General features: G+C 35.4%; 1 protein-coding gene across 1 annotated transcript in view; it reads right to left on the reverse strand.

Moving 5' to 3' along the window:
* Positions 1-25,566, reverse strand: part of MMS22L (MMS22 like, DNA repair protein) — a 145,758-nt gene that overhangs the window by 33,830 nt on the left and 86,362 nt on the right. The window contains exons 15-19 of the mRNA XM_030809481.1: positions 14,682-14,875; positions 10,082-10,232; positions 7,572-7,723; positions 6,620-6,762; positions 1,250-1,409 (exon numbers count right to left, since the gene is read on the reverse strand). Of these exons, the coding sequence (XP_030665341.1) occupies positions 1,250-1,409; positions 6,620-6,762; positions 7,572-7,723; positions 10,082-10,232; positions 14,682-14,875 (800 nt within the window). The remainder of the gene's footprint in view (positions 1-1,249; positions 1,410-6,619; positions 6,763-7,571; positions 7,724-10,081; positions 10,233-14,681; positions 14,876-25,566) is intronic.

Here is a 25,566-nt window from a genome sequence, read left to right on the forward strand (position 1 = left end):
ACACCTTGGAGCTCTCCAAAGTTCATACTTTGCTCTTTCTCTGTTTTATTCTAAACCTTTAACATGAATAAATCATTAAGTTACCTATCCTAATTCCTAACAAATAAATGGGCAGCCTTGTAGCAATATACTCTTCCTAGTCTTTGAAACCTAGACAAAAGAATACAGATCTGCCATGGAGTCAAAAATCAACAAGGCAGCAAAGCAAAGAAAGTCTTCAATTTTTCCTAAGCAGAATTTTGTCCCACGTCTATATCAGACATTTATCTTGGCAAAAATCTAAATCTGGAAACAGAAAACTTTTGTAGACACTAATAAATTATAAGCATGAATGCCAATATACTTATTAATTTGTATTTTACTATTAGACTTATAAATTCTCACTTACATTTTTCTCTAAAATTAAGATGCCTGAATTGCTATAGCTTTTCCTATAATTTACATCTTCTATATTTACACATTTTCACATTTGCCTTTATCTTTTACAACAAAGATAAAAGGTTTCAGACAGCCCGAATCAGGCTTATTCATACATTCATAAGATTAAAGGGAACAGATAAAAGGTTTTGACCACAGAGAAATAAAGGAAAAAAAAACAAAAAACTTAAATTCTATATAAAAGCTTCTCAGGAAATCTTTCTCATTTACCTTTATCCAATTCCTAGTTTTGGTTAGCACCATGGTTTTAGTAAAAAAAGATATGTTAATCACTGACTTCCTAAAGAAAGATAAACTCCATTGTTATAGAACAGGCATAGAAAAAGATTTCTTTTTGAAAAGAGAAGAGTATTGTGAGAAACAAGATTTGAAGCATAAATATTTTTAGTGCTGTATTAAATCCTATCTCCTTCATACAGAGCAGAGCATAGAAACAGATGTAAGCGATAGTTTTCTGATGTTTTTAATTCTAACAATAGATCAGCGTTTTTTTTTAAAAAAGGTCCATTCTAGTTATTCAGGTATTGAAATGTGACTCATGACAGACTACTGAAAGCAATTGGTGCTAGCAGATTTTCTGTATTGATCATAATTTTAATATTAAAACAATCAAAAGTACTGAAGAGATAGAGCAAGACAGAGATAGATTTGAAGGCCAACATGAATTATTTTAAGTTAAATCACTGTATTTCAGATTACTCTTATGATTGTATGGAGGGTAGTGATTTAGCCAATATATACCTATCCATCATGATAGTATAGGCTCAACCTAAGGAAATGTTACTAGCAAAATAATGTCAGGAATACATACCCATCATTCCATAAGTCAGCTGCAGCCCTGCACTGAAAACTTTTTTTCCCAAATAAGGCTTAATATATTTTAATACTTCACCAAGGTATTCCAAGGACTTTGTGACCATGGCAGATTTATCAGAAAGTGTCTGGAGATTCCCGTAAGTTACACCAACAGCCTTTAAATAAAGAAAAACATTATTTAACTTTCCAAGTTTTATACCATAAAGATTTGGAACATAAAGATAATTTTTCTCTCTTTTTCTACATACGCACCCATAGCCCTTTACATTTAAGCCTTCATTTGTAACCTTCCAATATTCATAGCAATTAAAATACAAGTAAAAAGAATTAAGTCTTGTCTTTTATTATTAAAATAAAGGTTAAAGGAAGAATTTTTAAAAACTCACCAATAACTACTTATAAAAGGGCTGACATAGCAAAATATCAGTGAAAAAAAACGTGAAACTTATGTACGCATACCTTGTAACTAAATCACATCACGACTTCCAAACAGGTTGGCTCACCATATTTCCCAGTAGACTACTAGGAATTCAAAATCCCCAAATTCCCCTACAAGGAAGACCTACAAGTAAGGCCAAATTTTTAAAAGCAAAACCTCTAAAAAGTTCAGCTTTATGATATGAATTCACTTTTCTTCCTAGAATTTTATGAGCCATCTGATGCCAGCTTAACTTCTCAGAAGAAAAAAAAGGATGGGCAGAGAAGGTAGAGATGGCAAAATGGAGGGTGGTAGAGAGAAATGTGAGGTGAATCAGTAAGAGAAGAACAGAGACATGAGAAGAGAAAAGGAAATAAATGAGAAAATAAATTGAGGAAAGGTTAGAATAAGCAAGGGGTGAAAGGTCACAAAAGAATCAAGAGAAGACTGGCTAAGAGACAGATTAGAAAGTTAAAGGAAAGTGGCTGGGTGTGGTGGCTCACGCCTGTAATCCCAGCAGTTTGGGAGGCCAAGGTGGGCAGATCACGAGGTCAAGAGATCAAGACCATCCTGGCCAACATGGTGAAACCCCAACTCTACTAAAAACACAAAAATTAGCTGGGCATGGTGGCGTGTGCCTGTAGTCACAATTACTCGGGAGGCTGAGGCAGGAGAATGGCTTGAACCCAGGAGGTGGAGGCTGCAGTGAGCCGAGATCGCGCCACTGTACTCCAGCCTGGCAACAGAGCAAGACTGTCTCAAAAAAAAAAAAAAAAAAAAAAAAAGAAAGTATAAGTAAACTAATAAAATTTTCAAACCATTTTTTAGAACTTATAATGAATTCCAATGACCCAAATTGGACCATGAATGGCACCAATACAAACAGTTCTGTGATTTTTCTTCTGTAGCACTCAGCATGTAAGACAAAGGAAAGGGAATAGGTGGTTGCACTGAGCCAAGGTTGAGGGTTTGTAGGTGTGACCAAAAGAAAAAAGATCCAAGATTGTGAGAATGTTGGTAAGAGTAGCTGAAGTAAGGCCCCAAGGGGTCTAATTACGGTGAATAGGGAAGGAAGTGAGGCCTTGGGAGAATGTTGTACTAGGATAACAGGGAGGGGAAGTTCACAATGTGGTCACTCATGAGCTGGAAGGACAGATGATGGTAGTCAACGAGCTTTCGGATGCTCCAAGAGATTCCACTGCTTCGGGTTTAGTCACGGAAGTGGGTGGATGAAGTGGGGCAGAAGTGAAAGACTACTTCTTTCACTGAAAGACTGAAAGAGTATTACAGAAGCTTTGAAATGAAAGCTTAATAGAAGTTATCCATGGTGACATTAAAGTTGGACATGTAGACAATAAAATGTGAAATGAAAAAAAAGGTAAGAAAGTCAGTGAACTTAAATGAGTGACTGTGAGATTAGCAGATAAGAACAAGAGATATACTTGACTAATCCCCTTCCTCTCTATTTAGCTCTCTTCCGTTTGTTTTCTACACTTCTTTCCCTTGACTAGACGTTCTCGAACTCTTTGGTCTCTGTTCCCTTTTGCACACTTAAAATTGGAGGATCTTGAAGAGCTTTTCATTATTTGGGTTATATCTATTGATATTTATGATATTAGAAAATTTTATTTACTAATTCATTGAAAAATAATGAACATTACATGTTAAGTAACATATTTTAGTGAAAGACTATTTTCCAAACAAAAAACAAATTTAGTGAGAAAAGTAGTATTTTTTAACATTTTCACAAATCTCTTTTATGTCCAACTTAATAAAAAGACAGCTCGATTCTTATATCTGCTCCTGCATGATTTATTGTGGTATGCTGCAGATGAAGAAAATACAGCTTCAAAAATATATGTGGCTGGAAGAATAAGAAATATTTTGAAAGATTTTTCACATAACCATGAGAATTCCTCTTTGCTATTATACCAAAACTTGACAAGTGGTATTTCCTACAGATTAGTTGTAACTAAACCATGGAGTCTGAAACCATGTCAATGAACATTTTATACTCTGTTAAATTAAAAGCCATTGGTCTATCCTGTATTTTGAGTGAATCTTTTACATTCATGAATGCTTTTTAAAAAGCCTGTATTCGTCATTTGGAAAATTGTGGTTCACTGAGTTACACAGCTTCTCAGTGTTGACACACTTCATTATTTATATCAAGAAAAAAAATCACACCTGCTAATACCACCACCATTCTCATCAGAAAATAAGTATCGGGAAGCTCTCAAGATCACAATGACAAATACAAGTTTCTCAAAATTCTAATTTTCTTGAAAGCTTGAATTATATTATTAGCAACAAATACTGTCAGTTGTTTGCTTTGAAGTGACAGGCTCACTTCATTCATTTTTTGAGAAAATGTCTGCCAAATAGCCAAGTCTGAATAACCATACTGTTGTCAGTTGTTCTTTTAAGATAAAAGCAGTCAGTTCAGCTTGCAACTCAAATAATCACACAAGTGCTTTTCATTTAGACAACCACATTGCTTTGGTATGCAGCAAAAGTACTTTAAGTGCACTTTGCATTGTCATTCACAGAATACTGAAAGTACATGTACTCAAGAGTCAAAACGTAATAAAATAAATAATTTTACTGCTTCGTTAAAGATATTCTTAAGTGAAACTGGCTTTTTCTTCTGTAAATGCATGGCAGTATGAATTATAATGAATACTAGTATAATCTTGGGCCACAGTGTTGATTCATGTAAAAGATTTTACACTATTTGTGCAAATATTAATACAGTTTTGAGCAGGTGGTATCAGTAATTCCCAGAGGTCTATGGACTACACTTTTGAACACCAGTGCCTTAGACTTCTCAATATTTCTCTATGCTTAGGCTTAACCTCCCTAGCCTAAAAAACATGCATTTCTCAGTACCTTGATAATAGTAACTTAGATGTCATACTATCATTTCTGTGCAGAAAAGAGTTAATACAGCAGACCCAAGGCTGCTACTCTTAAAATGTCCTGCTTGCAAGGTTGGCTCTTGGCTGGTATTTGGGGTCTTAGATTTTGAAAAGCTTCCTACAATTCCTTGATCCTAAACTCGTCTATGCAAACAACATGGTTTATGCTGAATACCTGCTTTCCTTCTGGAACTGGAATTCTCTAAGAATGAGGCAAAGAGGGCATACGTGCCCAGTCCCCAATAATAACCATGGGCACTGAGTCACTAAGGAACTTCCCTGGCAGGTAGTGTTTCACATGTCTTGTCACAATTCCTTGCTGAAAGAATTAAGCATATCCTCTATAACTTCACTGGGAAAAGAATCTTGGAAGCTGTGCCTGGTTTCTTCAGACTTTTCCTCATGCATCTTTTCCTTTTGCTGATTATGCTTTGTATCCCTCTGTTAATAAGTCATAGCTGTGAATACAACTATATGCTAAGTCCTATGAATCACAGAACCGAGGGATCATCTTGGGGAGACCTGACACAACTTAAAAATGAGTAACTTTAAAACTGAATTCCTCACCTACTTCTCTGTCACCCTAAATCATGATGTTCCTATTTCTCCTTAAGGTATCATCACTCTTTTAGTCAAACACAGCATTTATTTCATATCTATTCAGAAATCCCACAACCATTCAATCTTTGATTCCTTCTAAACCTCACTAGTTTTTGGCCAATAGTTCTCTGCAACTTTAAGTTACACTATTGTTACTTATTTTCATTAAAAAAATTATTTAACCAAATCATATCTACTTAAAAACTTACAAAGCCTTCACACTCTTCACAGGATAAAATCCAAACTTCTTATACCAAAATGCTTTAAATTCTTTACCTACTGATTGATCTGTCAACCAACTGGTACTTAGCATATAATGCCTTGTGTTACTATTTTAGTCTTTGTGTATGTCTTGTATACACAGAGAAGTAAAGGCTACCTGAGATAAAGAACTACTTATTTTGGTTTTTCAAATCCCTACGAAGTTCTAGCATAATATTATCTAGCATTCAGCAAAAAACTCATTTTCTTAGTGGTGAAAGAACAAGTAATTTGGGCTAGATGAAAACTATCAATGAAGAACTTGATTTCTAGCTCCATTTCTGATCCATTATAGCTCCTAGCACACCACAGGCATTTAATTGCAGGTTCAGATCCAATCAACAACTAAATAAGGGTCCAAATGGAATGTGTATTTTACATCTGCATTTACTATTATCAAATATTTTTAGAGATTGCATGACATCTCTAATTGTCGTACAATTGTACTTTAACTTAATAGAAACCAAAGGAAGAATTAACACTTATGGAAAGAGCTTATTGATTTTAATTATTTTCACTGCAGCTAATACCAACTACTCTGTGGGAAAATAAACCAACTTTTACAATTAATAGCTTACAAAAGACACTAATCCAAACACATTAACAACTTCAACTAGGTTTGTAAAACAAATACTCTCACATAGATAAATTTCTGTAAAATTAATAATTAAAAATAAAATTTTGAATGGTACTGTCTATTATGGAAACAAAACAAATGGATTGGATCTTAACGCTGCAACTATACTATCATATGAAGTAGATGGTGCTTATCCTACACTGTTCGCTACAGGGTGATAAACACTAAGGTGGGAGTAGTATGGAATGTTTACAAGGATATTCAGTTCCCAAGCATCTGAACAATGCGGTTGTCCAGCAACTGTGTCAATATTCCTACAATTTAGATTAGCCTTAGAGTAAAGCTTTTTTGCGGTATTCTTTAGTTTTATTATTCTTCATTAATGTAATTTTTCTGCTGTCCTTAAGTGTGAATTGTACTATGCCTTAGATTCACATTTTTCTTCCTCCAGAACTTTATAATAGCAGGCAATCAATAATATGATTCAATTTATAAGAATTCATTTTATAGGAAAACTTTAAGAATACTTCAGGTTTTTCTGAAAATTAATTGTAATTAATCTGGACAATTATACTAATAAATGATAAATACCTCAAAGAATCGAACAAGTGCTTTTTTAGGGTCTTCTGAGATGGATAAATATTCAACTTGGGCCTTTGAGAAAATACTCTTTACTTCTGAGAGATTAAATAGTAACCTTGTCAGTTCGACCAACTGTTTCATGTACTCTTTTTCTGTTAAAATAAAATAGCATTTGTTATATCAATTTATGTAACATAGTATATACATAAACACACAAACAACATATATATAATGTATATATGAGAAGTAATACAGCATTCTTCACTTATGACATGCTTTCTTTTAAAATTCAAATTTCCACACAAGGACTTCAAATTAAATTTCACTTATGAACATCCTTGCCCCAAAAGTTATTCATGTAACAACAACTGATATAATAAAATATTAAAGTAAATTTGGAGGATTTTTTCAGGCCAACCTTCATGAAATTAATAATTGGCCACAAACAATAGCTTTGGGAAAAGACATGTCCTACAGACAACAGAACTGCATGGGACGTTTTTTAAAAAGTACAGATATCACTCAATGACTACTTGCAAAGCAGAAGAAAGGCAAAATATCTAATATAAAATGGGAGAGAATTATTCATAATTGGGTATTTTTCTTTTTTAGGGTGTTCACAGTGTGATATCTGGTTATTCGCTTCAGAGTTCTACTTTTTTTGTGATCAGTTTCTTTAAAAAAATAGCTTGTCACCTGAGGAGCAAATTTCTGTTCTTGGCTTCCAAGGAAACAAGTTCTTTTATCTTTTATAGCAGAGAATTTTGTCATATATAGTAACAGGAAAAAAAAAACAAAAACAAAGAAACAGGCTACAAAAGGAAATAAAGTTCTGCTTGTATTCATACCCAATTATGAATATTTTGTATATTTTCCATTAATTTACATAACAAATGATCTAAATAGCAAATAGCTTTCCATAGATATCTCCATCCTCCCCAAAAAACCTACACTTACTTACCAACTGCTTGTTCAAGATTTTTATCTATGAGCAAATCATCAGGCCCAGAGAGGTTTTTAATATACATTTGCAAAACACAACGAATCCATGATCTTACGGTTAAGGCTTGAAAAGATACATAGCCTGAATGAGAAAGTGCTTCACATAATGTGCTGTAAAAACAAATTGACAAATATTTTTAAAACAAAAACAACGTTTCCTGAGTATAGAGATTAAGAAGTAAAGAAAAACATTCTAACATCTCCGCAACTCCTTGGCCTCATTTATTTTTAAGACAAACACACTAACGTAGGCATGCATTGTTGAAAATGAATACTACAGATAAACCCAAAAAGATGTTAAACAAATATCCTTGTTTTCATTTTTAATGTTATAATTTTCAATTTTCCTTTTTTCCACTGATGGCATATGTGTAGGTTTACGTTAAGGAAGAAGACAAGAAAGAATGTGGCTACCAAGGAAAAAGCAAGGGCTTATTATAACTAGCTAGGTGAGATAATAATGAAGGAAGTGGCAAGTAGAATAAAAATCAGTGGCCGTTAGAATAAGTAAACAGAGAAGCAGTCATGAACGTATGCTCTCTGACTATACGGAGAGTTGTTACTAAAAATTACCTCACAAAGAATTCCAAAATAGCATTTGCCAGATTTAAAAAATAAAATAATTATTTATATGAAGACAATGGGCTGGCTAAACCTGATTTCTTTTTTTTTTTTTTTTTTTTTTTTTTTTTTGAGACGGAGTCTCGCTCTGTTGCCCAGGCTGGAGTGCAGTGGTGCGATCTTGGCTCACTGCAAGCTCTGCCTCCCGGCTTCATGCCATTCTCCTGCCTCAGTCTCCCAAGTAGCTGGGACTACAGGCACCCGCCACCATGCCCGGCTAATTTTTTGTATTTTTAGTAGAGATGGGGTTTCACCATGTTAGCCAGGATAGTCTCGATCTCCTGATCTTGTGATCTGCCCGCCTCAGCCTTCCAAGGTGCTGGGATTACAGGCGTGAGCCACCGCACTTGGCCACTAAACCTGATTTCTAACCCATTCATTAGTCAGGGTAGAGAGGATGGGGATGGTCTTGACCTAAATATAAAATGTTATGTAATGTCCAAAATTTTTAAAATTCATACAAACCACAACTCTAAAAATGTTTTGAAATACCTCGAATATAAGTTGTCATAAAATAGTGCACAATGAAGGAGAACACAGACTGGTCATTTATTACCTTATAACTTTCCCAAAGCTATATAACACCTTTGCATTTCAGTTTCTTCAAATGTTACTAATACGCTAACAATATTATTTTTTAAGTGGAAATTATTTCAAATTATTTCAGCAAAAGTCTTTAATGCATAATATAAATGTTCATTACTATTAAAGAATTCCTAAACTGGAAGGGATTGTAAAAATAATCCAACTGAATTTGAACTCTCTTACTTTACAACTGAAAGCCCAATGATAAAATGTATACTTAATGATACTGGTTATTGAGCTTCCTTAGGAAAAGACTTAGCTCACCAACTACATCTCTCTTCATTTCCACTGATTGGCAGCTTGGATAAAAACTACATTAAGATGAGGGAAAATAAAATAAATATACAGGCCTAAGAGGACTAAGATCTCAGAAACCTACACATACGCCATGTGTACACATGACGTATGTGTAGGTTTATGTTAAGGACGAAGACAGGAAGGAATATGGCTACCAAGAGAAAAGCAAGGGCTTATTATAACTAGCTACGTGAGATAGTAATGAAGAAAGTGGCAAGTAGAATAAAAATAAAAACCCTAGAAAAAGTAAACAGAGAAGTGGTCATGAACATATGCTCTCTCACTCTACAAGCAGTTGTTACTAAAAAGAGGACTAAGATCTCTTAGGCTTGTAAATTTATTTTATTTTCCCTCATCTTGACGTTCTTATTCAAGTCTTCCTGACCACTCTACACTATTTCTATTGTAACTTTATATATTCTATTTTTTTTTCCAATGAGCTTCCTCAGATCTCTTGTGTAATGTGGCAGGAAATACTTGTAGATAAGGAAGACATTGTTCAGGTGAAGTATCTTGTTCATGATCTCATGAGTTAAGAGTGAAAACTCATGATCTCATCAGTTAAGAGTGAGTTACGAGTTAAAAATCAAGCAGTAAAAAGGAAAGCTATCATTAAGTCGAAAACTGTAATAAATACCAGTATCTTACAGATTCAGTAATAATAAATGTGTAATTTCTTTCACAGTGGGATGTGTAGAAAGGTCACTTCAGGATGATGATAAGGCAGTCTTACAAAAACAGTTTTGAAAGGGCTTAACAAACAACTTTTTTTTCTTTTAAAGTAGGCCACAAAATATAGTGTTCTTACTACTGTCGAAAGGCTGATATATCTGAAAGCAAAAACCTGACAAAGTGAGAGTATATGTAGTAGAGATCAGTCCTCATTTGTGAAAATTCTTAGCTTCCTAGGATACTGATCTATCACAGGTTTGCATTAATGTGTATGCCTGAAATAAAAGCACGTACCTATTTTGTAGGACATGACTTAAATATCTTGCTACAACTTCAGGGCAGATGATATCATCCCAACCAAAAAGTTGAATAATTGATATAACTGGCTGAGGCTGAAAATCTGATGGAGCTGTGCTTGGCATGTCCATTGCTAGCAAAGTAAAGTCTAGATTCAAAATGAGAGAAACTTAAGGTGAGGAATCTTTAAAAACCATTTCTTATCCACACACCCCCGGCCAATTATAACAAGTGTTTTGTTTTTTTTTAAGTATCAAATAATAAAATGTTCTACTTAGAAATGTAGAGCAAACAAAAAGCTAAAACTGAACAAATTCATGTTGTCATAGAAATTTCTGTAGCATCTAGATCTCCAAGAAAGGCCCAGAAGAATTTATCTCTGCATTATCATTACAGATCTATAATGGCTCCCTCTAATTACAAATTCTATGCATGAGGTTTTGGCTAATGTGCCTCCACCATTCAAAAGACCTATTTATAAAATATGTCTAGCATCTAGTCTTCCAAGGAAGCAGATTTACTTGTCATCTGCCACAGGTGAACAGTTCATTCTCACCTTAGATACTGGACATTCTCTTCTATTAAACAGAGATCTCCTACAATCAATGACACTCCACTTCCTTTAGAACCCACAAAGTCTAGGAACTAGAATTCCTTAGTTAACCATGCTAAACAAATATGTTTTACTTTGTGATTTTTCTTGGGAACCCATAAACTCATTTTGTAAGATATTATTTTGTCAATACATTATTTATTAAGAACTCCTATGCAGCTTTCTGAAACGGGGTGGCTGTCTATTCTCCCACTCCCCATATACCACTTGATCTACCAATAGGGTGAGATTACTCCTTGGTCCACATTGCTGCTTCTAGACTATTCTCCCTTCTTCCTCCCTAAAATTGCTAGCTTTGAATTTCATATCATCAGATTATATTAGTTATTATCTTTGTTGCATTTACCTACTACTTCCTAGGTCACCTCCTCCTCTCATTCTTTGTAGACTGTAGCTCACTATCATGCTCTCCAACAGCACTCCTGCCATAATCTTTTGTGATTATTTTTCTCCAGTGTCATGGACTCTTGATTTCTTGAGCTCCTTTGATTTAACGAATCTATCTTCCATTCTATGTCAGCCATTCACTCCCATGCTGATACCCAGAGACCTTGGCATTACCAGTAACTACAATCTCTGTAATTTCAATTGTAAAGTACCCCAATTTTTGACTCCAAACTAGCTTTCCAACTTTCCTCTTCTCCCCTAACTCCAACAATTCTTTGATTCCATCAGGACCTACAATCACTGATCCTACAACCGTTTCCTCATCCCTCCTTGTCTCCATGCCTTCCCTGTCCCTCTTTAGGACACTTGATTGCATGGTCCATTATTATACTCATTCATTTACACTACCAACTCTTGCTCCTTTCTTGATTTGTGTACTTGCCTGGAAAAATCATCACCTGTTTAATTCAAACTCTTGGCCTTTTCCCCACGTGTACCAGTATTAAATGGCTGAAGAAGAACCATGCTGACTGATACCACTTTACATTTATGACTACAGACTTCAAGTAGGCTCTTAGAATTGGCCAGCATTCCTACGACATTTCCCTAGTCCATTCAGCCTTTTATTCTCTTAGGGTACAATTGCATATCTTCTCTTCACTCTTCATCAACAGCCAGCACCTTCTGCCCCTTCCTCATTTTCAGCTGATGGACTGACTTAATACTTCACAGAGAAACAAGAAAAATCAGAAGAGAACTATCACAAGCTGCTACCACATTTACCCCAGTTGCCTTCATCTGGGCTCACTTATTCTGCCTTCTCTTCTGCTACCAGAGATGAACTGAGGCCAAGTTCTCTATAGGATCCCATTTTCTCTTGGCACTAAAACAAAAGTGACTTTGTTTGTACCATGCAATTTTCCTTCACTTTGGAGCATTCCTGTCAGCATTTTAAATATGCTGAAATGTCTCCCATGTTATTTAAAAACCAAACAAAAACAAACCTTCCTCTTTGACCCCTCTAGCTACTATCCCCATTTTTCTACTTCTCTTAAACAGTGATATTTAAAAAGATTAATCTAAATTTGCAGTCTGCAATTCCTCTTTTCACATTTTCTCTGGAATCATCTTCTATCAGGCCTTTGCCTCTCCACTACATACAAACTGCTCTTTCAGGTCACCAGTGACTTCCCTCTTATTAAATCCAATGACTAATTCTCAGACCTTATCTCACTTGATCCATCTGTAGAAACTGAGCTGTTGATCACTTTCCTCTCCTTGGGCTCCAGGGCACCACACTTCCCTGGTTTTTCTTAACTTACCTTCATTCCTCTCCAGTCTCCTTTCTCGTTTCTCCTGACCCTACAAATCTGAACAAAGGAATACCCTAAGGCCCAGTCCTCAAACTTTTCTTTTCATCCATACTTACTCTCTGGGTGATCTCATCCAGTTTCATGATTTTAAAGAATTATTTATATATGGATGCTTTCCAACTTCAAATCTCTAGCTTGGACCTCTTCCTGAACTCTAGGATCATTATCCAAGTGCCTACTTAACATGTCTACTTGGATTTAATGAACATCTTTAAAAAATTTACCAAAATAAAAATGTTAGTCTTCCCTCATAAAATCTGTTCTTGCCTCAATCTTCCTCATCTCAGCAAATGGCTATAGTTACCCTTAATTCCTCTCTTTATTTATTTGTTTACCATATCTTACCCACTTAGCAAATTCTGTCAGCTCTACCTTGAAAATACTTTCTTCAGATGGGAAACCTGACCACTTCTCACCACCTCTACTGCCACCACTCTAGCCACAGCTGCTCATTTTTGGGTTATTACAATAGTTCCCTAACTGCCTTCCTGCTTTTCCCCTTGCCTAGTCTTCCTATAAGTCTAGCCTCAACCTAGCAGCCGGAGGACTCTTATCACTCCTCTGCTCAAAACTTTTCAACAGCTTCCAATCTCAGAGTAAAAGCAAAAGTCTTTATAACCATTTACAAGGCAGAACACAAACTAGCTCTCCATTACCTCTTGATCCATCCTCTTAGTTCTCTTTCCCTTTCTCATTCCACATGAGCCTTTACTGCTTCCCTATAGTTTCTCAAACACACCAGACATGTTCTTGCCTTCAGACTTCTGCAAAGCATGGTCTCTCATCTCCTTCAGTTCTCTGCACAAATATTACTTACTTGGGCCTTCCTGGCCACTCCATTTAAAATTACAACTGCCTCTGACCTTCTGTATTCCTTTCCTATATTCCACTCTTTCCCACAGCATTTATCACCACACATTACACGATTTATTCATTTAGTGGTCTTCCTATGCCCCAACAGTAGATTATGAGCTCCATGAGAACAAGAATTCTTGTCCTTCTTCTCCATTAGTATCTCTCCAATGCCTATTAAACTAGGTATTCAGTAACTTTTTTTAAATGAAGAAAATCATTCTCTCCTAAACTATCAAGTCTTTATTTCAAATCAAAGCCAAAGTCCACATATTTTGCTTTCTATTTATATACCATTTATCTTCAGCATCTAAGACAGCACTGACTGAACTGATGCATTATTATTTTTGTTGACTGACTGGCAGTTGGGATGATGCATGTACACAAGTTGTATCATCTATTAATGACTGCTTAAACTGGTTGAATATCAATATTTATTTTCATAGACATTACAGTAGTTGGAAAATTGTTGCCCTGTCACAATTCTTTAATCTATCATTGTAAACTCTTAATTATAGAAGTGTTATCAGAATTCAAAATCTTTTCAAATTTAAATCATTTAGTCTTTTACACAGTGCTTTAAGCTCAGTTTTCCTCGCACACACTAGGATAAATGTTGGTTTAAATCTTAGGTTTTTAAAACTATTATTTAAAAATAAATTAAATACCTTTAAATGGACTTCATTCAAGTACATGGAGTTACCATACTAATCACTGTCTATTCCAATACTTCTTAACACACTTTGAGCAAAATACCCCCTTGAGAAGACAATGGCCTCTTCTTAGAAATGACATATATGCACATATATTCAAATTCTTGCCTACAATTTCATGAGATCCAGAGTCCCCTAAAGCCTAAGGACATGTCTTTAGGTTAATAATCAAATTAAGTAAAAATTACAACTTAAAGTAGAATCTAGTAGAAGTCAGAACAATAACATCCTATATATTCAATGTCATTCTGATCTCATCCTCTTGGGGTTGTAGTGGTATTTATTTTATCTTCTTTTGCTCTTTACACAAATTAACTTCATCTTATACCTATATATCTGCTCATACAATTTGAAAATAAACTACTTGAATCACATGTAATCAAATGCTAGTTTACCTTCCAAAATATTACATGCATAAGAAAAGCTTATGTACATTCAATATTTTCAGGATAGAAAATTATCTTATTTTTAGTAAATAATCATTTAATTTTTAGTAATAAATAAGCCAAAGGATCCCAATTTATTAATACGTAATTTGTTTCATCTTTCTGGCTGACAAAATGTTTGCTATACAAGAGTTTGTTACTAAGAAAATAAAGGAAAATACTGACAAAGAGTCTGCAAAAAGAGAAATTAGCAAATTAATAATTAATGCTGACCTGCAGCTGCATCCACAAGCTGTGAGAAAGGCACTACCTGTGACATTCTCTGACTCTTCAAAAATGAAAAGAAATGTTTCCACAGTGCACTGGCAACTGCAGCAAGGTGGCGCTCTTTAGCTGATAATGAAGGCTGTACAAATAGGTCCACATTGTCCCTTTGAAGTTCCTGACACAATTGTTGATGCATACTCCTAAAAAGAAATAAAAATACAGCTAACACCCTTAACAAATGCTTACAAAAATCTTCTTAAAGTACATTTTGAGCTTTTTCCATTTATATCATATGAGAAACATTTTATATAATTAAAACCTTTATGCCAGGACATTATGCATTTCTGGTTGTTTGATAGATGAATGATGGCATATTAAGCATCATAAAGTTAATGTTAATTACTAATGTCAACCATTAATTATATGCTTTTTAATATGTCAGATCCAAATGAGAAAGAGGCAGCTTCAGAATGAAGGTCTGCATTTGGCAACTCACACATGACAAGTGATTTTTACTTAAAATCTAGACATGAAAACAATTTTTTAAACCCTTTTCTCCTGAGGGCTTTAGGATATGGATGTACCAAGAGGAAGGTAAGTATATCTGGCTTATGTGTGGTATTTTAAATTAAAATACTTTCCTTGTTTAGAAGACACAGGCCTTGTGTAGTAGACAAAACTATGCTAGATACAATCTTACTACTTTGGTCCCAAAAGATTCATAATCATTCTCACTTGGTAGGCAATAATATACAATAACAAGTTACTCTTCATAAAATAATAAAACATAATTCGATACTGCCTCAAATTTTGATTAATCATTTACTCACCTTTGCTGATTAATTCAATCGAAAATTTAGATATCTCTAGACCTTAATAGAAACATGTGCAGGAAATTGAGGTTACCAAAGAGAGGGAAATAAGAGATCTTCTTAGTGACGTGGAACAGAAGGCATTTATGTTGTGCACCCACTGATAATATGATTATTTAAAACTAAGTGTACAACCATGCTATTATTCCTGTTTCTGTTTATATTACTGCCAGATCAACTGAGTAGACATAAATGCATGGATACATTTACATTTGCTTTTTTTTTTCAATTATACAGAAAGCAGCAAAAAATAACCAACGGAAATGATGGAGAAGACTTCCTTTAATAGAGATAGCATTCCACTAAGAAAAATAATTAAGTACTTTAAAAAAGATGTTTGATGTTTTTAAACAGTTTAGGGGAAGTGGATACATGAAAGAACTATACAAAACACAGAACTAGCACTGTATCTAAAGCAATCCCACAAAAAGATCAAGCTGGTTATAAGATCACATCTTAGAATATTTCGCCTAACTACCCAAGAGTGAGTAAAAATTCTAAGTATAAATTGTATAACATTAGGGCCTTGAGCCCCTTTACATTGGAATTCCTGGAAAATTATGGGATGTTACTTAATACTACATGAAATACTGAAAAAACAAGTGAACAAATGACTGGGGAAAGAGTATACAGTAATGAATTCTCATAAAAGCTAACCAAATATCTGCTATGTCCTCTCTGTAAAAACTTCTTGAGAAGCTTTCAACTTGAACTAGTGGCTAGAGAACCATTTCAGTTCCTTTATCTTAGAGTGAGATAAATAACAAACCATTAAAATCCATCTGGCAACTAACTCAACTGCCTATATCAACATAGCAAAGTTCAGAGTACATTTCTACACAGTGGAATCCATGTAAAATAATACCACCATTTCTACTGCCCTTTATAGCTTTTTCAAAGTATATTGGTTTCAAAAGACAATAAATAACTTATGGTACTTGAGTAGGATGGATTTTGCTCACCATTTATAAAAAAGCCATTTTATTTACTAACTAAAACCTATTCCCTAGGAAGGAGTAACATTTCTGAGTGACCTCTATGTATGTGCTAGAAATTCTTTAAATTAATTAAAATCTTTTAAAATCGGAACATCTCTATGAGATAGGTATCATTAATCCTCTTTATAGATGATGAAGCTAACGGTAGGAAAGCTAAATATGCCCAAAGGTCACACGGCTAGAAAGGGCTGGCCTCATCATCTGAACTTAAATCTGACTCTGAAGCCCACTTTTCTTTTTACACACTAAGACATGCACCCTTATGCACCTACACACACATGAGTTTTAAGTGAATTAAACATTGACAAATTATCTTCTTTTTCTACTTAGGTTAAAGAAATTTCACCCCAGCACTTTGGGAGGTCAGGGAGGGTGGATCACTTGAGGCCAGGAGTTCAAGACCAACCTGACCAACATGGTGAAACCCCATCCCTAATAAAAATACAAAAAAATTAGCCAGGCATGATGGTACACGCTTGTAATCCCAGCTACTCAGGAGGCTGAGGTAGGAGAATTGCCTGAACCCAGGAGGTGGAGGTTGCAGTGAGCCGAGATTGTGCCACTGCACTCCAACTTGGCTGACAGAGCAAGACTTTCTCAAAAAAAAATAATAATAATAATAAATAAATAAAAGAATTTCAGAAAGCTTAAGAAAAGGGGCTGGAAAAGTCACATGTAGCTGTGTCTTTTGAAGGGCCAGGAGCAACATCAGAATTCTAACATTAGGAAAGACTTTAAGAAGAGATGCTAGAAAACATGTATTCAAGGCAATAATGAGAAAGGCCAACAAATGTGAACCACCTTTGACCTCTCCAGAACAAATGTTGAGGTACCAGGGAGTATAACTAGGAGCTAATGTGGGGATAGGACTGAAAGTTCTGAATCCATTAGGTTTAAAAAAAAAAAAATGCCGAGTGTAGTGGCTTATAACTGTAATCCCAGCATTTTGGGAGGCTGAGGTGGATGGATTGCCTGAGCTCAGGATTTCAAGACCAGCCTGGGCAACATGGTGAAACCCCATCTCTACTAAAAATACAAAAAACTAACCGGGCGTGGTGACATGTGCCTGTAGTCCTAGCTTCTTGGGAGGCTGAGGCTGGAGGATTGCTTGAGGCAGAGGTTGCAGTGAGCTGAGATTGCACCACTGCACTCCAGCCTGGGCAACAGCGAGACTCTGTCTCAAAAAAAAAAAAAAAAAAAAAAGAATAATTAATTAAAAAAATAAAATAAAACCATTGTGAGGTAAAAAATTTTAAAGCTATAGATTACATCCTCCAAGGTTGAGTTAAAACAGCAAAGACAAGTTTCAACTAAGGGTAAGACACTGACCCCAAACCATGCTTGTTTTGGAAATGTGCACCCATATTTTCAAATGTTTTTGGATTTGAAAAGAAGCTAATATCCCCTGGAATATGCAAAATGCTTTTTGCTCAACAGTTTGAATGTTCAAGCTTTTTCAGTCTGGATAAGAAGAAATGATTACCTGCTATTTTAAACCAGAACCAAGTTGTTTAAGACTTTATAGTAATAATTTATTTAAGCATAAAGAAATCAGTGAGTGACAAATACAGGAAATCCCAAGGGTGTACTGCAATAGAAGTCTGAAGGAAGAACCAAATTTTTGCACTATAGCCAAATAGCTAGAAATATCCCTTGCAGTCACCGGTAATTTTTTAAAATCACATGTTTGAACCAGAAAACTAATTATACAGACTACTGAAAAATAAATTATATTAGATGTGACCACTGCATATATGCTGAAGGTATATTTACAAAAATGCAAAGAAGAAGCTCTGTCACTAGAGGTAACAATGTAAAAGAAAACACAAAACATACATAAAATATTATAAAGAACGTAATATAGTTCTAGGTGATGGCTGTTTTATGAGGCATTATTTCCCTTCTTCAACAGAAAGAGTAGAAATATGAAAGTTGATTTTTTGCATAAAATGAAAAATATGTGATTTCTGGTCAGAAACTAAAAGACACAACACAAGGATGTAGGATCTCCCAACACTTGGCAATTGTTTTACTTGAGTAAAGACAGATTTCACGTTAAGATCAGTTTGAAAATATAAGATCAGATAAGGAAATACACACATGTAACTAGCCCTCTTATGTTATAAAAGATACAATACAGTATAGTAGAAAATAAATTGCTGAATGTCAAGTTATGAAAATTGCAGCTCTCATGGTGGAAATAACAGCAACATCCAGCATTTATTGGTATTTACTATGAGGCCAGCACCATGCAAAGTGTTTTATAAGCATCGTTTCTCATCCTATGAGGTAGACATAATTATTATTCAAATCTTATATATGAGAAAATTGAGACAAAAGGAGTAACTATGCTGGGTAATAAACATGGTTATTAGCATAGCTATCCAGAGCTGTGTGGCTTTGGAAAAACAAGTAACCTCCCAACTCGCTGTTTTCTTTAGAGTCAAGAATAGGAACAATTGTTGCTATAGCCACCTAACAGGGTTATTGTGACGACCACAAGAAATAACATTCTGGAAAGTTTTTAGAAGTCTATCATTACACTATATAAACACCCACACTTTCACATACCAATTATCCAGGTGTTCCTACATTTCTATTTTAGCTCAGTTACCCTGCCTCCTTTAGCTTTCCTCATTATCTTCAAGTATTTTCCTGATTCTTTCATCTGACTGCTCTTTTGCTCCACTTTCCAAGATTTCCTGTTTTTATCTGTCTGCTACTTCTTGCTTTGATTTCATCTTTACTTATCCATTTTGCCCCCACCTCTCTACTCCCACAGATACCTTATCCCCCACAGACACACAAATTTATTGAGGCATCTATCATATGAGAGGCATGGAACCCTGTACCTGAAACTTCTACCTGCCAGTCTGGTCTCTCAGTTTCTGCTCCTCCCTAGTAACTTAGGCAGGCTTCTGGGAACACTTACTGGACCACTGCTTATAATTTTCGCTTCCAATCTTGGCATACCATTGTTTCTCCTGTAACTGTTGTAGAATAAGGTATGACATCCTATATATCACTTTCCTGGTATTCACAGTTGTATATTAATTATTTCTAATACATGATGCCTCAAAGTTTAAGGAAAATTAAAATTGTCTATTGATGGACTTTCATCACATGGAAAAAGCATAATATAATAAATATGACCAGTAAGGATTAACAGCAATAATTGAATTCTTCTTTTAACTCTACTGCAAACATGGTAACTTTAAAAAAATCTTTATTAGTGAAAAATATAATGGAAAATTTTAAGTCAAAAAGTTGTTCCAAACCACTATGAGTAATTATTCCAAGTATTTTATTGATCTGATGGAAAACTAAATGGGAATCAGGACACTCTATAACCATTTTTAGCTTCAGCTAAACTCACTAAAAAACCTTAGACACTGAATCCTCTTGTCATACTTGCCTGTATCTGTGAAACAGGGCTTACTCTGCCTTATTATCCAGGAAGAATATAACATAACTAAGGTAATGGCATTATCAGAAAAACAAAAAACAAAAAAACCCTGAAATTTAAACAGTGGAAGTTACCCAAAAAATCATCTAATCCAATCTTGTCTTCAAAAAATTGAGAAAAAACAACAAACAGCTTCTAGGTATGAAGAGACTTTTACAAAGCCTCAATTTGAGATAATGGTAGTTTCAATCCTGAGCCCCAATCCTATGCATGCCCAAATTATCAGTGAGAAACCAGGCTGGCAAGTAGCAACTCAAGCATACTTTGCAATGCCCCCATGTAACAGATGCCCCAGTACATCTGTGTGTCTGTGCATATGTGGAGGAGGGGGTGAGTAGGTGGTGGATGGGTGGATGGATGGATGGATGGATGGATTAATGAATGAATATGTGAAATCAAAGCAAAGAGTTTGTTGACTGTTTTGATGATAAAGCACAGCAGTGGCAATGATGCTTACCGTCACATATAATTACAGAGAAAAAAAGGGCTCCTTGAGATGCAAGGATAATTCTTCAAATGAGCTCTTGTCTAAGAAAAGATCAGCTTGTGACTCTGGAAAACTACTAAGCCTCAGTTTTTCATCTGTTAAATGGAAATAATGCCCTACTATCCTCTATGGAGCTGCTAAAGCATTAAAGTCACAGCATTTAGGTAAAAGTACTTTGTAGACAAGGAAAATAATATGCGCTTTCATAGACTATAAGGCAAGACAATATGCACTACTGCTTCTAAATCCTAATAAACATGTTCTTAGAGGCATTCGAGCATCACTAGAAAGATACAAGCTTTGGAGACAGACATACTAAAATATACATCCTATTTTGCCAATTAGCAGTTGGATGGTCATTTCCTCATCTGCTGCAAGAATTAAATAAGACATATTCAATAAAGAGTATTATTGTTGACCAGAGAATTAAAAACTGTTTAATGATAATATATATACTAGCCCTACTCTAAGTGTTTGGCCTTTAATAACTAATTTAATCTGTAGGTACTTTATTGTCCTCATTTCATAGACAAGGAATCTCAGTACAGAAAGGATAAGTAATTTGCTTGGGTCATGCTGTTAGTAAGCAGTAGAGCCAGGATTTGAACCCAAACAGTCTAGCTTCAATGCCCCAATTCATAATCACTATGCTACGGCTGCCTCAAATATCATTTTACTACACGAATAAATAATACATGCTCCAAATGTCACATTGCTGTATTCACTCATTCATATGTAAGTTCTTAATAAAGGTAGTTATAAAGTAGTGTAACAGCCAATCCCAGGTGATATACCAGATGCATACACATTAAAAGTTTAATACTTCTGGGAAGTGCCAGGCTCTATAGGGATTCCAAAGGTCAACGATGTGTGATAATTTAAAATTTTCCTATGCCCCAAAATTGAGTTAATTTGCAAGACTGGGAAAGAACAACAAATCAGGAATCCAGTGATGAACCTAGCAAACCAAGCATGCCTATAATAATGCTGTCTTATATACAATAACGGCGGTGAAGTGCCTAAAATGAAGTTGCTTGCCCATGTACCAAAAACGGTAACTAGCACTGGTATGAAAACATAACAGTAAAAAGTCATCATTTTTAGAATTTACCCTCATATTTTCATTAGTCTTGACTTTGTAGATGATTATGAGTATAAAATTACTTAAGTTTTTCAGTTACGTTTCACTGTATTTTATAACACAGTAGTAACAAGGATTCACTTCCTTGTTATTATTGTAAGTAGTTCCCAATGTTGACTACCACCAAAATCATCTGTACATCCTTCTACAAATACTAATGTCTTGGCCTCACTAAAGATCTTTCTGCATCTTCAGCATTGGGCCTAATCATAATATTTACTATTTGTTTTTAATTCCTGATGCAGTTGGTCTGAGGGTCTACATTTCATTTGTTTATTTATTTATTTATTTTTTGAGACGGAGTCTCGCTCTGTCACCCAGGCTGGAGTGCAGTGGCACGATCTCGGCTCACTGCAAGCTCCGCCTCCTGGGTTCACACCATTCTCCTGCCTCAGCTTCCCGAGTAGCTGGGACTACAGGCGCCTGCCACCACGCCCAGCTAATGTTTTTGTATTTTTAGTAGAGACGGGGTTTCACCGTGTTAGCCAGGATGGTCTCGATCTCCTGACCTCGTGATCTGCCCACCTTGGCCTCCCAAAGTGCGGGATTACAGGCATGAGCCACCGTGCCCGGCCTCATTTGTTTATTTTTGAGACAGAGTCTCGCTCTGGTGCCAGGCTGGAGTGCAGTGGTGCCATCTCAGCTCACTGCAACCTCCACCTCCCGGGTTCAAGCAATTCTCCTGCCTCAGCCTTCCGAGTAGCTGGAACTACAGGTGCATGCCACCAAGCCCCGCTAATTTTTGTATTTTTAGTAAAGACGGGGTTTCATCATGTTGGCCACAATGGTCTTGATAACTTGACCTCGAGATCTGCCCACCTCAGCCTCCCAAAGTGCTGGGATTCTTGGTGTGAGCCACCATGCCTGGCCGAGGGTCTACATTTCTATCAGGCAGATGCTGCTATCCCATGGTGGACCATGCTGTGGGTAGTCACCTTCTTGGCTTTCCTCATCTAAAAAAAAGAGGGTAATAATAGTACCTACAGAATTAAATTAATAAAGGCCAAACACTTAGAATAGATCTGGCATATATATTTTCAATAAACAATCTTTGATTTTCTGATCAATAATTATTTCATTTATTGAATAGGCCCTATTTAATTCCTGCAACAGATAAGGAAATGGCCATGCAACTAGCAGTTCACAGACTAAGTAACAAGATCATACATAATCCTGTCATGGAGGAGGACTGAAAACTACTCCTTTACTCTATAGATATAAGTGCAAAACAAAGTATAAGATTGTTTTACCAACTCAGAGGAGAAAAACCTTTGGGGGGAAGCACAAGAAAATGGGCGTGGAAGTGATTGTCAAAGGATAGGTAAGGAGTGTTTAGGTGAAAAGGAGGAAAGTAAAAACACAAAGGTATATAAAATCAAATCACTTACTCTCTAATTCAACACATACAGCATACGTTCTAAGCAGTAGGGTACAAAACTAGCAAACAGACAAAGTCTCTGCCCTCTGGAACTTATATTCTAATGAGAGACAGATAATTAAACATACAAACATGTAATACCTCAACCTGTGGTGAGCTTTATGTATAAAAAAGAAATCATAGTATGGGGATGATGATTGATAGAACTTTGTACAAGAACATTGTACTTGTTCAATGATCAGGAAACACCTTTTAAGGTGACATTTGAGCAAAGAACTAAATAAGTAAGGGAGGGAAACACACAGGTATATGGGAAAGAATATTCCAGTGAGAAGAAAAAGTGCAAAGGTGCTGGGCCTGGCACAGTTTCACAGACTCAAGGAACAACAACCAGGAGTCCCAAGGTGGCTGAAGTACAATGGGTGACAGATGAACAGCAGATGAATTGGAGAGGTGGCAGGGTTCCAGATCATGTAAGATCTTGTAAGCCATGTAAGGACTTTGGATAAAATCAAAGTGGATAACAAGCCACAAAAGCAGAAGTGTAATATAATTTACATCTTAAAAGGAATATATAAAAGAACAAGGTGTTTGAAGAATGAAAAAAAAGTAACCACTTTGATTATAATAGAGAATTTTTATAGTAGCATTGGAAGGCAATAAATTTAAGAATAGAAATGGTGTTCCATTTGTTCAGTCATATGTTTTCTTCATTCACTTCAGAAGTTACTCAGTGCTAGTCACTATGTCTGATGCTAGAGATACAAAAATGGTTAATCCTGCTGTTAAAAGAAAAATCAAGACTTCATTCTTAAAGTGGTAAGAAGACACTGAAGGATTTTGAACTGGAGGGTGATATAATGAAAAAAGTGCTTTGGGAAAGATTAATCAGGTAATGGCAAACAGAATGGGTCAGAATAAGAACTGACTAAAGATAAAAGAGACTAATTAAGAAGCTTCTGTAAACATCCAGGTAAGAGCTAATGTGCATTTTGAGTTACTTTATGAAGGAAAAAGCCAACACTAATTATTTCGCATTTTGTGAGGGAAAGGAAAGAGCAGCCTGTCATTGCCAAATTTTGGGGGAGAAAAACTGAAAGTTACGAGGGACAGTTAATTATAACAGGGGGGATATAATTTGATATGAAAACAGAAAATTGAAGTAACACTATCGAAAACGTTTTTGGAAATCTGGACCTAGAGTCGAAGAGTACAATCAGACTCAGGAATCATTCTATCTAATAGTTCAAACCATCTTAATGAACATGTCAATGTCTGTTAATTACATGAGGCATTGTATTAGATGCTATCAAATATAGTCCTTCCTTTCAAAGAACATACAGTTAAGTGCTGAGACAGAGGTATGTAAAGAGTAAAAAACAGGATTTGAAGAAGACTTCCTGGAGAAGACATGCCATTACCTGTTACAGAAGTCATATTAGTTAATTGAAAAAATAATATAGTTGCAGAAAGTTAAAATAATAGAGTTGCAGAAAGTTAAAATAATATGAGTAAAGCATAGGGACATGAAATTGCACGGTACATGAAGGGATTCACAAACAGTGTGGTATTACTAGTAGATGGTATTATCTTTAGTCAAGCGCCAGTAACTATAGTATTGATAAGGAACTGTAGTATTGATAAAGAACAATGTAACTACACATTTGTATAATGTAACTATAGTATTTATAAGGAACAGGTCGTGGAGGATCATGCCATCTCAAAAAGTTAGAGCCACATGTAAAGTCTTTAAGGTAGCTGGAAATGAGAGAAAACCAACTTATATATCCAACATATATATTCCTCATGGTTTGTTCCCAGATAATCTAATGCTTATAAGGATTGCCTAATACATTTATACATTTAAACATCCTCTTTAAATGCACCATGCTAATGTTACAATGCTAGTTGTCTCTGAAATATTTTCATTTAAAAAACCCAACCTGATGAGTATGTGCAGTGTGACTTTGTACATATACAAATCTATAACTACTCATTACAACATACTACACATATATAGATATATAATTATATCTATACATTTGTATATCTATATCTATACTTTTGCCAATGCTTGAGTGTTATCTTATGCTCTCATCTAATAAAAGTGAGCATGGGCAGAGCTACCCATAAGCATCAGTGCTAATCCATAAGCATCAGCTTCACCTATAAGCATCAACATTATGACCAACAAGTTATAGTCCTGAAGTTAACACACACAAAAAAAAGAAAAATTTTCATGCTGGATGTTAAAATTTAAGTTTTACAGCATCACAAGATGCCTTCAAGGAAATGGTTGAGGGTAAAGGCCACAATTAAGGCTTGGGTACATCCTTTGGCATTATAACTATAAGGAACTACAGACGTCATCGTAGCTTAGGAATTTCTAAAAGAACAGGAGAATGATCATCATCTGATTGTGACAACTTGCACTGCTTGTATTCAGTTAGGGCTCCCATTTCCAGGAACTCATCCTTCAAATTTAATAGCAAGTGTGTGGGTACAAGGTAATGAATGAAAGTAAAAGAGGGGGAGATTATGGCTGAATA

The sequence above is a fragment of the Nomascus leucogenys genome, chromosome 3 (genome assembly GCF_006542625.1).
Source record: "Nomascus leucogenys isolate Asia chromosome 3, Asia_NLE_v1, whole genome shotgun sequence".
NCBI lineage: Eukaryota > Metazoa > Chordata > Mammalia > Primates > Hylobatidae > Nomascus > Nomascus leucogenys.